The sequence below is a fragment of the Tauraco erythrolophus genome, chromosome 25 (genome assembly GCF_009769465.1).
Source record: "Tauraco erythrolophus isolate bTauEry1 chromosome 25, bTauEry1.pri, whole genome shotgun sequence".
In the NCBI taxonomy this organism is placed as follows: Eukaryota; Metazoa; Chordata; class Aves; order Musophagiformes; family Musophagidae; genus Tauraco; species Tauraco erythrolophus.
Genome location: NC_141489.1, coordinates 4,766,061 through 4,784,049, shown reverse-complemented (window position 1 = coordinate 4,784,049; position 17,989 = coordinate 4,766,061). Strand labels below are relative to the sequence as shown.

The 17,989-nt window shown below is 48.2% G+C and overlaps 1 protein-coding gene across 2 annotated transcripts in view; it reads right to left on the bottom strand.

Moving 5' to 3' along the window:
* LOC104373400 (acid-sensing ion channel 2) overlaps window positions 1–17,989 on the bottom strand; it is a 510,805-nt gene that overhangs the window by 50,182 nt on the left and 442,634 nt on the right. For both annotated transcript variants that reach the window (XM_086626442.1, XM_086626443.1), the window contains exon 2: window positions 3,704–3,854. In XM_086626442.1, coding sequence (XP_086482568.1) covers window positions 3,704–3,854 — 151 coding nt within the window. The remainder of the gene's footprint in view (window positions 1–3,703; window positions 3,855–17,989) is intronic.

The following is a 17,989-nucleotide window of genomic DNA, read 5'->3' as shown; positions in this document are numbered from 1 at the left end:
TGGCCGCAGCTCCCGGAGCAGCCTATCCCAAGCTACGAACCAATATTTTCCTTCGTGGCTTCTTATTTGAATTGTAAAGAACAGCTTAAAAAAGAAAGCAGAGATCCTGAGGAATGCAGCCAGCAGCAAAATAAGGATTTTTGAGTCCATGTGCCAACTATTTTCCTGAGGTGCTGTGAAGGAGAACGTGGTTTTATGGCATCTCCAAATCTGTAGCAAAAAGCAAAGCAGTTACGGGACTGAATACAGAATAAGATGCCACTGTTTGAACTTGGCCTTGATAAAAATCAGCCCCTGCATCCACCAGAACCACAACTGCCCTGTGCCAATGAGGGACTGAGGGACCCGGGGTGCCGGAGGAAAGGTCCCATGGGGTGTCCTGGCCATAGTCGGGATGGAGAGGCAACGCACCAGGGCCTGGAGGGTTCTTTAGGTGGCCGTTTTCTATGGGACAGACCCATGAGCCAAGGCCCCCACGATGGGCCAAAGAAATGCAATATTCTTCCACATGAAGAGCTCTCTGTGGTGATGGGAGATTGGTCCACCTTCACCATCTATGAAGCTCTAACACGGTGCAAACACCATGTCTGAGGCAGCACCTCGGTGGGGACAGCTCTGGAAAAACTTGGATTAACATGGGACAACCAGCTGGGAAAGGAAATGGTTTGAGCAGCCATGTGAGGGATACTGTGAAAGCTGGAAACTGAATAAAAAAGTTCAAGTAACTCAACCACTCAAAAATTGTTGCCTAAGAGGCAACTAGAAGAGCAGCTTCTGGGTACAGGATGGCTACTGGGAAAACGAAGCAGCAAAATCAATCTGTAGAAGTGTCTGAAGAGTTAAAGATAAGGAGAGTTCAGGTTATAACGGAGATATGAACTCAATGGCAAGAAAAAACTCAACTTGTTCCACCCTGGAGGTATCCCCATGGCTGGACCTCACTGTTCCTACACGTGGCTTTGGCACTGCAACGCGAAGATCTCACCCCATGTCCGCCCCCATCCCTCTCCATAGGAAGGGCTGAAGTTCACTGCGTGCCCTTGACACAGCTTTTCATTGGAGAGTCGAGTTTGTGCAGTCCCAGCGGTAGCAGCTGAGGAGATTTAATTCCAAACACATTTACATTATTATGCAAATATTTGGAAATCATCAACTCCTTCACTTACCTACTAAGAGCTGACTTAAGTGTTTCCATGGGAACAGCAACTATTAACCACTATAGTTAATATTTTTATTCTGGTAGTGTCCAGAGCACTCAATGAAGATTGAAGACCGCTTGTACAAGGTGCTGTACGAACGTGGAGGATGAAAAAGTCTCTTGTTGAAAGGCAAAGATTAATGTTTTATGAGCTTCAAAGTCAAGTACCAGTTTTACCTTGACCTGTAAGAACACGGCCAAAATTGCTTGCAACAAGCCCGGGAGCCTCTCAGTTTTACCTTGAATCCTACAGCATTTCATGGTCAGATAGAGACCTTAACAACTATCCCAGCGTAACCCAGTATCAACCCAGTTCTAGGGACGTGAGAATCCCTCCCTACGCCTCTAATCTTTAGCTGAGTACAAATTTAAGTTAAATACACATGAGATTTGCAGCAGTGAGGTCATGGGGGGGGCAGGACATCATTGGGGCCATCTTGAAAATCAAAAGGGCACATTGCTCCCTTCCACATATGGTCAAAAGTCAAGTCTGGATTCAAAATATCCTAAAAGCCACGAAATTTTTTGGAAAAAAAAAAAAAAAGAATGCACTTGGTTGGTTTTGGGTTGTTTTTTTTTCCCCGCCTCAGGTTTCAAGTCCACAGCCATGGCCAGATTTCAAGAACCTTTGCCACACACAAGGGTTTGAAGTTGCCTTCAAAGAGCATCCAGAGCAGAAGCTGCCATCCCACCCAATCTCTGGATGACGGTGATGCTCATAGACATGGAGGTACCAGACTGGAAACTTTCTCTCCACTGCCCAGCTTCCCTGCCAGACGGCAAGAACAAGACCTGGTTGATCCTCCTCCCTCATGTTTTATCTGCCCAATTTATTTCTCCACTTCTTTTTTTCTTTTTTTTTTTTTTTTTCCACCTGAGTAATGAGACTCTGGTTTGCCCAGCCGAGACTGATCCACCTGTCCCAGCATCGCAGTGATAGAAAAGCACAGCTCTAAAGGCAGCGCATTTCTGCATGGGTTCCTCCTAAAGACTCTCCAAAAGGCAGCTCCAAAAAGCAAGTCTAAAGCAAGAACGGTGTGACACAAGCTCTGTGCCTCCACGGGGAACCTCAGAGGGGTCCAAAACCCAACAAAATTGAACATACAGAGGTTGTGGTGGGGTTGTCCAAGTCTGTTATATCTCCAAGCCATCAATGTTGTGGCTTCCCGGCCCCATGGGTTCCCCCAAGGAAGCCTGTGAACGATAAAGCATGAGAGGTAGAAGATGCATTTCATCTTCCTGCTCCATATTGTGAATCTGTTTTGCCGTTAAAAGGACAAGACTTCAAACAAATGCAACAAGTCAGAAGCAATTATTTCAAACCACCATCTCCTCCTCCTCACCCGGGCCAGATCGGGCCGACTTCGAGTACAAGAGGAAAAGTGGAAGGCAAAGCTCTTGCTAGAAAAACCTGCACAATTTAAATGATTGACGAGGCGTGGGAATCTGTTTCAATCGTAGCAATCATACACCACACAAACAAATCTGAAGTTTTGAATGAATGTAACCAACTCTCCTCTCTGCTATTGAGCAGAAGTTTGCACGGTGCTCAAAGGGGCTCCTTTGCAGAGGATGATGGCACGATGGCGACACAATACCTTCAGTGATTATTTGCTCCTCTCCTTTTCCTGATACCCCAAAATAAGCACAACCTCATCCTGAAAAACTCCCACCGCAAACGCTCTGCCTTGTGTCTGCCAGAGAAATGGCGAGGCGGGCAATTTTTCCAACATTTTTTTGGATGATTTGTTTCAAATGTCAACATGGGTTCACAAAAACTGCAGCCACCGCTGCTGAAGAATTGATAAGGCTTGTTCTACATGGGTGGCTTTGGTGGCACGAGTCACTCCCTGTGCTGTCCCCAGCCCAGCATTTCTGGTCAGCACATTCTGCCTTCTCTGTGCCAGGACTAGAGGGCTGCCGTGCAGCACACTGGCTCTTCAGAAGATGCCCAACTCAGCTGGGTTTGTTAGGGGACAGATGCCATCCATTCCAAAGGCTCCAAGTGCAATGAGCTGAGCCCTTGGTCCACCCAGGCAGCACCAACCCATGCAAAGACAACAATTAGGGCAACGAATATCCCCAAATTTCAAGGAGGAGGGAAACACAGACAGCAACTGGAGGTCCACCTTGAATGTGGCCTCCCAAAATGCTGTTCTAGGGAAGCGGGATGTGCTGGAGTGTCTGAAGGAGACACCACACCTCTTGTCACCCACAAGTGCCCACCCCAGGACAGGTGATGACACTCCTGTTTGGCATCCCAATGGTTGGTGCAGAGACACCCAAGTCCAGCACTCACTGATGAGCTGAACCCATGGACATGCTGGACCCTACCAGCAGCCACAGACATCGAGAAGAAAAGCAACTCGTTTCTGTACAGACTGGGTTCCTCTTGCTTTCAAGAGCTATAGGTTTAGATATTGGCTGGGGAGGATGAGATGGGATGGTCTTTCCAAAAAAATCACCAGTACATGCATGTTTGCAGGAGGAAAAAGAAGGTCTTACCTGTTTCTCCCCATATTGGCAAATATTCATCCTGCTGTATGTCTAGCATGATTTCCAGTCCATTGCCTGTCCCACCCTTAACTGTGGTAAGAAGAGGCCGTCCTTCTTCTCCTGAGTTAAACATGTAGCATTTCCCATATTTTGTGAACACCTGCAAGGAGAGAAGAGAAGAAATAATACAGTATTTCCCATATAACCAATGCCTCTTCCCACCCGAACGCAGACAGAGGGATGAGAAATGGCCACGTGCCGCAGATCAAAGGGAATCGTCTGCAGATAAACCTAATCTGGTTTAATCATTCAGAGCATTGTGTTCTCCTTACAGAAGATAAAAGATGGAAGAGAGGAAGGGAAAGTCGTTTTACAGCAGCGAACAAACGTCTTCAGCAGCTCGCCAGAGTCGCATCACGTTAAGTCTCCAAGAAACACACGTACTGCTGTGTTTGAGCTTGTGCTGAAACACGATGCGACTCCTCGGTTTCATGCGAGACACCTCAGGCCACCACCGCTGCAAGCTCATGGCTGCAGACTTGGAGGTGGGCTCATTCCCAAAGGATGGAAACACCAGCACCGAAGCTCACGCTTACTCCACGCTCATCCAGCTGGTGAGTATCAAACCCTGTAGGCACAGATCATGCCCACTGCTTTCCACCCAAAGGGAGCAACGTGAATGGTGCCTGTGCTCTCTCGACACAAAAACATGAAATATCCCATTAATTCCTCATTCTACCACTACTAAGGAAACAAAAAGAGTTAAAAACACTTGGGCAAATGAGGAAAGATTTCCTCCATCGCTTTTGCTCTTTCTTTAGTCTCGTTTTGGCCTGTCTCTTGAGAGAAACTCTGAGCAAAGCCCAGGTGGTGGCTGCCAGGCCACCAGTAGCTCTGCAGTGTGAGGTGGACATGGTTTGCCAGGTGAAGTGGACATGGGTTTCAATATGCAGTGGACATGGGTTTCCAAGTGGGTGGACATGGGTTTCCATGTGCAGTGGACATGGGTTTCCAAGTGGGGTGGACATGGGTTTCCATGTGCAGTGGACATGGGTTTCCAAGTGGGGTGGACATGTGTTTGCAAGTGAGGTGGACATGGGTTTCCAAGTGGGGTGGCTCTTCGTGGGGCAGCAGAGATGTGACATCTTCGATTGCAGTGGCATTGCCAGTCTCAGGCACTGACAAGTCCTGCACTCAGCCCTCCCCTGAACTGGGAGAGCACATGGAACACCAAAGATTAAACCACAACAAGTCCCTCCTGTGCCTCGCCCTGACACACCGGGCGACGTGCGGATGCACAGAACTTCCTCCTCTAGGAGAAGAGGATAAAATGGCTCAGAGCCATTTAGAAATCCCCCAACCTTTGCACGTGGTGACTCCTGACAAGCACCAGCTCGAAATGAGGAGCGTGAGTCGTCTTTGAGTCACTTTGCTGCTTCACGGCTCCGCAAAGTTGAGGTTTTGCCATCAGTAAGCATCCAGCAACCGGCGGTAACGAACACCGCGAGCGAAGGGGGCCCGGCGCCGCGCGGCACGCCGGCTGCAGTCCCGGCAGAGATCACACGTCGCTGATGCCGTTGCTGAGATCATACGGCCCCAAGATGATTCATAAAACTAAACGGAATCTGGAGTCATCAGCAATTTATTCCCTTCAAATATTGACATATGCCTTATAACCACAGCATCACGGAAGCAGGGGAAAAAAAGAGACATATAAAATCATATTCAAGTTTAAAACCTCCAACTGGAGGAAAAAAAAAAATGCAGAGAATATGAAATGTTTGCAGGAAAAAAAACCCTATGCCCTTTAAAAAAGATTTTATATCCAAGTGAAATCCCATTTTAATACTCGACTGACCTATTAAACCATTCAAGCTGGAAAGATAAGCCGAACAACACGAAGCCGGCGTTAACAGCCAGGGCCTGGAGATGGGTTTTTCCCAGATAGGCTTTGAAGGGGGAAGTCAAAAATATCCAATTATGGATAGTTAAAATACAGCAAGAAGAAAACTGGCATTAGCGAACATCACGGGAAAGCACGGAAGCGTGTATCGAAGGCAACAGTGCAATGTAAATGCTGACTCAGGATTAGATGCTGATGTACCCGGTGCAGTCTTTAGCCAAATAAATCCAGGGAATTTTATGGGGCTTTTTATACGGCCCTTTGCAGTTGTAAAAATTTAAATGTAAAACTTCCAGTTAGGGCATGTTTATCCAAGAAACAAGATCTGAAGCGACGGAGGCCCGAGGTTCACCTCGGCTGCATTTCTGGGACCCCAATCTCAGAAAAAGAAATCCAACAGCGACTTGAAAAGGAAGAGATGTTCCTCTGTCCCCTCTGCTCCACCCTCAGCAAGTGACCACCCAAGTCCATGAAAAGCGGCTGGAGTTGGCCAAGAACCAGCAGTCACCACCCTACTATATGCAACATGCCACACACAACAGCAGCTTCCCCTCTACGTACCACCTCTCCACATCCCAGAAAACACATCCCCATCCATCCTGCTCTCCATCAACACTGCATGGAGCGAGAACCTTTCTGAGCACGGACGCGGTGTGCTCACCAGGTTTTGAATCCCAGTTCAAAACCTCCAGCGACTGTTTCACAGTGATGAAGGCTTTGAGGCCAACAGCCCTGCTTAGGAGGCAACTGTGGAAAGCCAAGTGGGCATTAAAGAAAGCCCCACAGGGTTCATTTTTCCTCCACAGCACAGCTCCCACGAGATGCCCATGTCCCACTGCCAGGTACCTCCGGCCTCAAACCGTGGTCAGGCTCCTTCCACCTTCTCTACTGGGAGAAACTCCAGTGCCTATATGGATGGTCCCCTACCAAAACATACATAAATGCCATATATACAATCATAGAATCGTTAAGGTTGGAAAGGACCTCTAAGATCATCAAGTCCAACTGTCAACCCAACACCACCATGCCCACTAAACCATGTCCTGAAGTCCTACATCCACACCTTCTTTGAACACTTCCAGGGATGGTGACTCCACCACTTCCCTGGGCAACCTGTTCCAACGTTTGACCAAGTTTTGAGAAATTTCTCCTAATATCTAATCTAAACCTCCCCTGGCACAACTGGAGGCCATTTCCTCTCATCCTAAAATAATAAATACATGGCATCCCCATATACAAAATTTCCCTGCACACACAGCAGGGCTTAGTCATGGTGCTCAATTCCCAACTGCGGCGGCAGATCATGGCATGGGACAACCATGGGTACATCTCTCCAGACCCTCAACCACAAGGTTTTCCATCTTTCCTGAAGAACCTACAAAAGACTATTTATAACAGTATTTACAAGATGTTGCCAGGTTCAAAAATCCATATGCATTCATTTTAACTTGGATTAAACGAGGTCAGGCTGCTCCTCCCCTTCTCACCTTTGCTACGAATGATTATTTAGGAAGATACAACTTTTCCAAGGATCCTCTTGGTTTCAGGCTCTTTTGGGCTCCCTGATAACGAGGAAGGATTCAGAGCGTTATCAGATCATCAGGATGAAAGGCCAGAGCTGTTCAGAAAGGGCGTAAGCAGTATATCCTATGGCAGCAGCACGCCTCAGACAGTAAACACGAGGCAAAGCGGAATGATTTAACCTCAGTTTATCTGTCTTGGGGGAAAGCAGCACTTCTTGCTGTTAGTAATGTCTTAACGTGCAATAAAAAGCACATCCAGCACAAGCCAGGAACAAAAATACAAACGCGTACCTTGAGAATAGTCTATAAAAATACCATTATTTTTTTTCTTTGATGGGTCACTTGTTACTTTTGACAGTTCCTCTGAAAACCCCTGTTGAAGTATAAAGGTAAACACGTTCAAAAATCTGTGAATAATATCTGGGTGACACAACGAGCCCTTCTTCAGCGTGGAAAGGGAAAAAACGTGTATCCTGTCAATTAAAACACAGAGCATGGCTATCTCAAACAAATTCCAGGTACAAAGAGAAGACCCCACCATCAAAAGCTCCGACACAGCACGTCCTGCTGTGTGTCAACCAAGAGGGCAAAAAAAGACTGAGCTTCAGGACACAAGCAAGCCTGACCAGAGTCATAGAGAAAAAAGGTACTTCACAGTTTATAACCAGCAACACACAGGACAAGCCTATCTGCTGATGAATTATCTTTTCAGTATGGAGGTGGCAGTGATGGTAAAAGCAAGGAATTTGAAGTCTGTAATTACTTTTCTAAACCCAGACAAAGACGTTGGCTAGAGCTCCTGAGAAGGCAAGACGTCAGTTGTCAGATTAAGGTACCAACCATTGGAAAGGGAGCAAATTAGCTCACTTTCACACCATTTTAGCATCCTTCACAACTATTTAGCATCCTTCACAACCATTTTAGCATCCTTTACAATCATCTTCTCCACAATCGTGGCACACAAAGGTTCAGAGACATGTATCATATCCAGCTATATCCAACAGTGTTAAGGGCAACAGAGCAAAAAGGAAACAAAGGGACTTTCCAGACAGCTCCAGAAGGGGACCATGAAGCTGAAAGGGCCTGGCGAGAATGAAGATGGGTTTGGCAGGAACACACATGAGATGATGGGAAAAGGATCCTGTTTAGGAGGAAAGACGACCTTATTTCTGATTTTTCAGCAGAGCAATACATTCCCATAGCTACCAGCTCCCCGTGGCACCCACTGAGCCAACAGTGGCATTGAGCCATGTCATTATTTCACTCGAGGTGCAAGGAACAGCACGGTCCAGTTGGCTCCACGCAAGCACATCACGATGGTCCATTGTTCACATCCTGGCAGAAGGTAGTGGTATGTTATTTATAATGAACACGATGGCTGCAAAGAGCAAAATAGCGATGGATGCCTCCAATAAACAGCTTTCTGAAGCGTCAAATCCCAAGAGCATCTCTTCCAAAAGGAGAACACGACAGCCTGGTAAGGGAGCGAATTCACTCCTAACAGGCAGAAAATACTTCATGTCCCTTCCAAACTGAAGAGCAGAAGGAAAGAAGGAATCAAGTCCCTATCCCACGCAGAGGGGGATGCAAGTCTAAGCGGGGCATCCTCTTTGTTGGAGAGGATTGTATATCTCAGTCCTACAAAAACACTGGGGGAATACAGAAAACTCACAGACCCATGTATTCAAAAGTTGACTTGGTTGGTCAACCTCAAGAGACTGTAACACAAGGCACAGCTCTTTCAAACATTGACATAAATCAAGAGGGAAAACCATATGTAGATGACATACTTTGGTACCTTCTCCCCCTCAATGGATAGTGATGGAATTCTCTTTAAATTCATGTTTGTTTCGAATTATCAGAAACCTGGCAGAGATGCACATCAGACAAGCAAAATATCATCCATCCTTCATGGTGTCAGGTTCGATCTCGCAACAGAGAAGAGTAACGGGGACGGAGCTCTGGAAAGCAGAGCCGTAAAAGTTGTCAGAGATGTGTTTACAAGGCCAGAGTTTTCCTTTCGGCCTCCAAGACTGAGATAGCCCAGTGGGGCTTGTCAAGCAGCTCGGCAAGGTGAGGCAGGGGGCTGCTCCGTTGGAATCAGCTCCACGTCTGGTCGCACCCCTCCGGGCACCGCTGTCGCACTACTGTATGGGAACAGCAGGGATGTCAGCTGTGGTTTCATACAAGTCTGCTATTTTAAAATAAGAAGTAATTGAGGTCCTAGGTACTGCCTGAGGCTACGATAGGCTTGTGCTGGCAATAATGTTATTTCTTTTATAAACTAGCAGCGGCCAACATCCCAAATGTAATAGTCTACCATCGCTGACAAGCTGCTCCATAATGTGTAACACTCCTGATGCATCCATCTCCGCCTTCAAAACTGTTTTTTGCCACTGGACGGGACCAATTCTCTTTTCAATTTGTTTATTTTATAGGACGGCATTAAGTGTCTCTCGGCGGATCACAATTCATACCCCCCATGGCAGGGGGTTGGAACTAGATGATCTTTGAGGTCCCTTCCAACCCAAACCATTCTGTGATTCCATATTCCATCCTTCCAGTCCAGTTAAAGTTCAGCAGCGCCAACGCAGAGGCACGACGGGCTGGCACGTTTAATTCCCTAAGAGATACTGGCATTTTCTTCTGCTTTGTGCGATCGGCCCTCCCCGTGATGGCATATTGGTGCAACTATTTGAACACTGAGTACTTATGGAGGTCCTTATAGGTGGCATCAATCATCTCCACGGTGATCGCTGCAATTTAGCACTGGTGAAGTGGGTATTTAAAAAGAAATACAGCACTAATATTCTGGCAGCGAATGAATAAACTATAACGGTGAAGCTCCAAATATTTGAGAATTACATCAGTCTATAAACTAAGAAAACTGCTGCCCTCTCTCCGATCCCCATCAAGCCCTAATTACTGCCACACATAACAAACCGATGCGGAACGATGCGACAGGAGCTCAGTCCCACCGGATCTTAATTTATTAGTGGTAGGAAACAGTATCTGCACATTCCCACATGAACGCAAATTAACCCACGAACATCTTGGAATTTCCCAAGAACTCGGTCTGCAGAACGCTATCCGTGCAACATAACCCCATGCAGAACGCCGTCCTCCACTTTTTACTGGTTTCCAGGGTTTTTGGGGGGAGAGGGTGGGATTTTTTTAACAAAAAGTTTCTCACCTTATGAAAATCAATGCCCCAGCAAAAGTGTGAGGCCACTTGGCATGCACTAACCACGCACACAGGGTGAAATGAGGTCAACGGCCCGAGACACGTCAGGCTGGGATGGTGATATCACCCGACTCGGGTTGAACGAGGTCAGACTAGACAAAACCTGGACGATGCCCTCAGGAAGCAGCAGATGGTGCGGAAAGCGGAGAAAGGCGGGTGACGGAGCATTGTGTCCCTCCTTAGTGACCACCAAGGCTGTCCCTCCACCAGCAGCAACCCATAGACAAGCTCTGCGCATCCCAGCAGAAGCCCCGGAGCCTTTTAACAGGTGCCAGCATATGGCTTGAAGGCCAGGATTCATCTGGATAATAATTACAATCTGTCTTCCCAACCTCTCCCCACTGATTCATTAACGAATTGTTCTTCATTACCCTTGCTGAACTCCCTACCCAGTACCAGCCCAGCTCTGCCTCCAGCCCAGCAGCTCTGGGCCTCACAACGGCAATATTTCTGTATGGTCCTGCCAAAAATACCTCGAGAGCGTGCAACAGGAGCCCACAGATCCCCCCCAGCACTCATCCTCATGAAGATACTTATGGATCCTTAGCAAAGGATCGTTATGGATCCTATAACACAGAACGTTATGGATCCTTAGCAAACAGCGAGGATAAAATATTTGGACTTGAGATGTCAGTGTCAAAGCCAAATCCCTCCAGCTAAGGAAGGGTATCACGTACTACATGAGTTCTCCAGAAAATGCTGATTGACAATCTTCATGTCTCCCATGCACCTTAACACCACCAAGCAGCACCCTAAAGCCAAAGAAGGGATGTGGAAACATTCATGAGCTGGTCGGTCCTGGTCATTGAGAGTGAGATTGGCTGGAGACTCCTTGGTCATGGCCTTCAGTCCCTCCACAACCCTCCTGAGATACTAAGAACCTGCACGACAGTTTCTCCTCAGCCAATGCCAGACGCTTTTGCTCCTTGCTATAAAATTGTGCTCATGTCTGGAGCTTTTTTAGGCCATTCCCTGCCTGGAACGCCCAGCTCTTCTGCAGAGCTAGCGCAGGAGGGAGGCACCAGCCTCATCAAAAGGACAAACAGCTCCAAATACTCCCAGTGGGACAACTTCATCTCATGCCTTTTCCGAAGAAGAAGCAGCAACCACTCCCTCATCCTTACACAGAGGAGGTAAGTACTCAACGTCGTACTGAAAACAGCATTTCTCTGTAGCCAGCAAAGCTTCAAACCCCAGGGGGCTTCTACTACTTACAGCCCTGAGTGTTAGAACTTCTGCCTGCAGTGAAATATTTGGGGCACAAGAAAAAGCAAAGGCTACGCCCAACCAGCACGAGGCTTGGGCTGGAGCTGAGGACCAGCTTGGCCACCACGGCCAGTGTGAACAGCCACAGCCATATGGTCGGGTGATGGTTTTATGCCCCTGCGCACCACGGCATTTGGCACTGCAGGTTTTCGCTGGCATATAATTGAGCCATAACTCAGAGCATCACTGTTTAGGCACTTAAACTCTCTTGAGTAAACTGAGAAAGATCGCTCCATAATGCACTTCCAGACACTGCAATTAAAGATGTTTAAAAGTCAGCACAAGGTGCTTTTTTTTGACGTTCCTGTAATGGCTCTGCTATTAGGCAGAGCAAACGTTGGGGTGGCTGTATGCAGGGTGTGTTTCTTCCTGCACTTGTTGGCTGCACATAGACCTCCCAGCAACATCCCACTATTCTCCAGAGTAGAAAATCATAGAATCATAGAATAGTTTGGGTTTGAAGGGACTTTCAAGACCATCTAGTCCCATCCGTCCTGCCATGGGCAGGGACACCTTCCACTACACCAGGTTGCTCAAAGCCTCATCCAACCTGGCCTTGAACACTTCCAGGGATGGGGCAGCCACAGCTTCTCTGGGCAACCTGTGCCAGTGCCTCAGCACCCTCAGAGGGAAGAATTTCTTCCTTAGATCCCATGGAAATCTCCCCTCTTTCAGTTTAAAGCCAAAGCCTTGTCCTGTCACTACACACCTGTGTCCAAAGCCCCTCTCCAGCTTTCTTGTAGCCCCTTTAGGTACTGGAAGGTGCTGGAAGGTCTCTGCGGAGCCTTCTCTTCTCCCATTGCTCATGCACACAAAGCAATTCCCCATCACTCATGCATGCACAACCACGCTCCATCATTCATGCATGTGCCATCAGCACGCTGGTGAGTCTCATCTGAAGGACTCCCTTTGGGTGCGTGGAGCAGCCAGGACTGGCAGCCCGCATGTTTCTCACCTTCTGGGGGAAAACGCAGCCTGCAGATAGGTAAAAACAGGGACATCAGTGGTGTCTGACTCCCAGGAGCGTGTGAGGACACCTGCATTCACGCCTGCGAGGTGCTTGGAAACCACGGCAGCATGAGGAGCGCAGACATCGTACCGGATTTACACCAACCCGTGCCAAGCGCAGGCAGTGGGAGTTTCGCTGCAGATGGGAGCGAGCTGAATCAGGCCTGTCATTAGGTAAAACGCCGTCACTTCCGACACACCATCCATGCAACCGCCACCTCGGAGAGCCAGATATCTCCAAGCGTCGGCTCACAGGATGCAACTGCTGCGCTCATGGGGCAACCAGTGGACCAGAGCCAACCCCGTGCTTGCTCCCGGGGCTGAGCACATCTGATCCCACTGTACTTCAACCCTCTGCTCCCTACCACGCGGATGTGTTACGGTAACGCTGTTTCACCATTTGGAGTTACGACAAACGAAGCAGGGTCACCTCGAGTAAGACGTCGGCACGTCTATTCCCAGCTGGAACTGAATTATACGCAATGACAGATGCAAAAGAAATGGTCCCCTTATGCAGGAAAAATAGGAAAATAGGAAAATAACAGCTAAAGCAGGTTTTATCCCATCTCAATTCAGAGAATTAGTAACCACAGCCCCTTCTGCTCAGCTGATTGTCTGTAGGAAGTTAAATCTTTTCACTCTTTTCCCCTCCTTTTAGCTGGGCAGAGCCAGCGTGGCGGGGGACACCAGCAGCCCGACTTTCTGACCCGTGTTTCACCCCGCAAACACTTACCCAGGGACCAACTGCAGCTTATATCATCATCATCATCACTGAGGACACGACAAAATTAACTTTCTGATTCCAGGGTAAACTGGTACTGTCAAGCAGGGGAAAAAAATAAAATTCATGTTTGTAAACGGGGCCGATTGGATCTCCAAATCACTGCGCGGCAGTAAAGCAGGTATGGCATGGTGGTGTTTTCACAGTCCCTTTTCAGAGCAGAGCAGCGCTGGAGCAGAGCATGGGATGAGGTATCGCAGCCCAGCACGGGCAGCACCCCGTCATCGCAGTGCCCACCCAAGGTCGGGTGCTGGGAGGTCTCCAGCCATGACAGCAGCTGAGCAAAGATGATGGTCTCGGCAAATCCCCTCCCTGCAGTGCTGTGTTCAGCTCGGGGGTCCCCAACATCAGAAGGACATGGAGCTGTTGGAGCGGGGCCAGAGTAGGCCATAAAGAAGATCCGAGGGCTGGAGCACCTCTGCTATGGAGAGAGGCTGAGAGAGTTGGGGCTGTTCAGCCTGGAGAAGAGAAGGCTCCGGGGAGACCTTCCAGCACCTTCCAGTACCTAAAGGGGCTACAAGAAAGCTGGAGGGGGGCTTTGGACAAGGGTGTGTAGTGACAGGACACGGGGCAATGGCTTTAAACTGAAAGAGGGGAGACTTCCATGAGATCTAAGGAAGAAATTCTTCCCTCTGAGGGTGCTGAGGCACTGGACCAGGTTGCCCAGAGAAGCTGTGGCTGCCCCATCCCTGGAAGTGTTCAAGGCCAGGTTGGATGGGGCTTTGAGCAACCTGGTGTAGTGGAAGGTGTCCCTGGCCATGGCACGGGGGTTGGAACTGGATGATCTTGAAGGTCCCTTCCAACCCAAACCATTCTATGGTTCTAAATCCGCTTGACTCCTGCTGGGTTAATATAAATCATCCTGAGCATCTCCTTCTCTGGAGATTTTCAAAACCCGCCTCGACAAGTTCTTGTGTGATCTGATCTAGGTGGTCCTGCTCCGGCAGGGGGATTGGACTAGATGATCCTTTGAGGTCCCTTCCAACCCCTGACATTCTGTGATTCTGTGATAACGTTCTGCATGGGAGTGACTCAGATTCGGAGCACACATATTGCTATATGGGGCAAACAGCAACAGCCGGGCTCTGCTGCTCCCAGCAAACATACACGTAACACGTTCGACGCCCTACACAGATCGTATGAAAGGACTTGCAAATTTTCCAGGGAAATTAAAAGGAAAAAAAACAAAACACAGCAATGAAATAGTTTTGCATTCTGTATTCTCAAACCTCACACAAGCACCCGATCCGCAGCCTCCGCAGGCAGCGCAGCACGGATGCTCTAAGGACCCTCTGCCTAAAGGCTGACGCTCCGTTAGCCTTTTAATTTAAATTACTGCTGAAGTAGCCGATTCAGCGAGAGATTTTACAGCTGCTATTTATTATTTGTACAGTCACAGCTCTGAGCACTCCTTTGCCGTTCCAGAAAGGCCTTGGGACACCCCCCCCCATGGCGCAGAGCTGGTGCCTCGAGTTACATGGCGGATTTTAGGAACCATCCCTGAACAACTCGATCGAGGCCCCAGGACCAGCCACACGCAGGGAATCCCCGACTCCTGTTAAAGGATTCGCTGTACACATCCCTCAGCTGAGCAGCAGTGACACAGTATTTAGTGCAAGACACAAAGCACCAGCCAGGCACCAGCATCTTCTCCGCGACTGCATCCCTTCTCCAGGGCTGGGACTCCTGTTCCACCACTGATGATGGATGAAAGCCCTATTAGTCTAAAGGCAGATTTTTTTTATCCCTTAACTCTTTATTCAACTCAAAACCTTCTCAAGAGAGCTGGGCAGCTCTTCTGCACCCCTCCTTAAAACCAACACTCCACTATTTTGGTGGAGACCTCCGAAGAGTCTGTTTATGGTCTACTACAGTCTAAAGTCTATTTACTTGCTACCAAAGGTTTAGGTGTCCGTTGGCTCCTTTATGTTTTCACAGCATGTTTCACGCTCGAGGGGGACTCAAAGCTCTTTATGGGCAAACAGTTTGCCAGAGCATCCCAGATGTTGTTTTTGTTTCCTTTAAAAAATATACAGGTATAGATATATTCCAACTACGCACCACCTGCTACTTGTGCAGATGAGACACAGACCCAACAGCCTGAACTAGAGACAGAACCTGAGCCGTGGGAGGTAAGAAAAGTGTAATTAAACTTTTTCTTGATGCACAGGACCCCTCGGCTCTCTGGAGCACCCTCAAGCCAGAGATCTGGTACCTGGAGCTGAGCACATGTGAAAACGAAGCCAACGTGGCCCGTTTCAGTGATTCCAGTTGCTTCTAGCTCGTAATAACCTCAGAAGATATTCATAACCCAGGCAAGGAAATGAGTTTGTTCAGCGCACACAGCATGGCTTTAAAGTAGAAAAATATCCTTTTAATTAGCTTGCCAAGTACATATATATATTAAAAAAAAAAAAAAATATCCACCAGAACCTGCCAGCCCCGAAATGTGCTTCCTCTTCCAGCTTCGAGGCTGAGATGAGGGTCTCACCTGCACCGCAAAGACCCTCTTGGCACCAAATGCCAAATCCTCGGTCCAATTACCTGTCCCCCATCCAAACTACACAGCTGGGTATCCAAGCACCTATAAAGAACCTTTTCTTTTTAATATAAGGGCAGAAGCACGTTGCCTCTGGCCAACGCTATGCTGGGAGGGAATGGCATCTGTTGGACAAACCCACCACCCTGCTGCAAAAGCCACCAGTGGCTGCTGCAGAGGCAGGGGATTGCAATAAGGCCAAATTTTGAGAACCTGCCCTCAAAACAAACATCTGTTTTTATCTTCAAGCATTCCTTGGGTCACTGCTTGACAGCTTCGCTTTGGCCTCACCCTGATTTATTGCACCACAAGTTCATAAAGCAGCGACCAAAGTTGCTCTGAAGCAGCCTAGATGCCACCAGTGGTGGGAGCATCCCCTGATCCAAACATAAACGACCCAAAGAGCACATTGAAAAGGCAACAGCATAAAATGTCTTTATGCCTGCCCTCTTGTTGTCTTTTATTGTCACCTTAACGCAATCAGCACACATCGGTTCCTGTCCTCTTAACTAATCAAACCACCAGAAAAAACCTTACAAAGGAGAAAATACCTACTCTGAAAATCCCAGGACTAAAATCCCTGAACCCTCTGCATGTGCACTCCAGTCAGGCCCTGAAATTATACAGATATCACGACTCCCTTAACAACTTTCCCCCGGTCTTATTTATGGCTCACTTCGCAGGAGCAAGCCTACAGTAATTGCGAACAAAATCCAACTCCAAAAAATGTAAAAACCAGCTGTTCAGAAATGTAAAGGCTTTATTTTGTAATTAATTTGACACTAGCTACTAAAAGGCTCGGCTCTTTAGCACTCCGTTGAGCAGCTCACTGAAAAAAGATTTCCTTCTCTCCATTTCGAGGAATTTATTTGATGTAATTGCTATTCCTGACGATATCCTGCTCATCCAGCACATAAACGCACGCACCTCTGTTTGCTTAGTGGCACCAATAAGAAAGACTATTTCATAAATTCCTTCCAGTGGATTTTAGAGAGATTTTGACACTGAACCTACCTGTAAAAAGGGGATTTTAGGCTGAGTTGTGCAATTCCTATGCAGGAAAACCAAGAGTCATAGAATCATGGAATGGTGTGGGTTGGAAGGGACCTTCAAGACCATCTAGTTACAACCCACCTGCCATGGGCAGGGACACCTTCCACTACACCAGGTTGCTCAAAGCCTCATCCAACCTGGCCTTGAACACTGCCAGGGATGGGGCAGCCACAGCTTCTCTGGGCAACGTGGGCCAGTGCCTCACCACCCTCAGAGGGAAGAATTTCTTCCTTAGATCTCATGGAAATCAGCCCTCTTTCAGTTTAAAGCCATTGCCCCATGTCCTGTCACTACACGCCCTTGTCCAAATCTCCTCTCCAGCTTTCTTGTAGCCCCTTTAGGCACTGGAAGGTGCTGGAAGGTCTCCGCGGAGCCTTCTCTTCTCCAGGGTGAACAGCCCCAACTCTCTCAGCAGAGGTGCTCCAGCCCTCAGATCATCTTGGTGGCCTCCTCTGGACTTGCTCCAGCAGCTCCATGTCCTTCTGATGTTGGGGACCCCAGAGCTGGATGCAGAGTGGGTGCATGGCAGGATCCCACAGGCAGGTGAGGGGCCGGCAGCCGCATGGAGCTGCGCTGGGCAGATGCTGTGAAAGGTTGGAGACGTCGCCGAGGGTCAGGATGCTGCAGGGATTGTGGTGACTGGCACACTGCTGCTGCAAGGGACGTGTCTGGAGAAGGACGCAAATGGGGAGCGATGCTCAGATGCAGCAGAAGCTCTTTTTGCAGCCAACACGGGCTGTGTTTGAACCGAGGGCTCCAAGGAATGCTGGACTTGGAAGGAAAGAGCTATCGCACGACCCAAATGCCAAGCTGATTAATTAAACTACATTGATGGACAATTAACCCTGGGAAAACAATGGGAAACTCTTAAAATGCAATTTTAAGAGAAAATCTTTTATGAACGTTCCACTATTGGCAAAGTAAAATCCGTAAGTCTTTGGGGTGCACAGTCTGTCCCAACAGCCCAGGACAAACAGG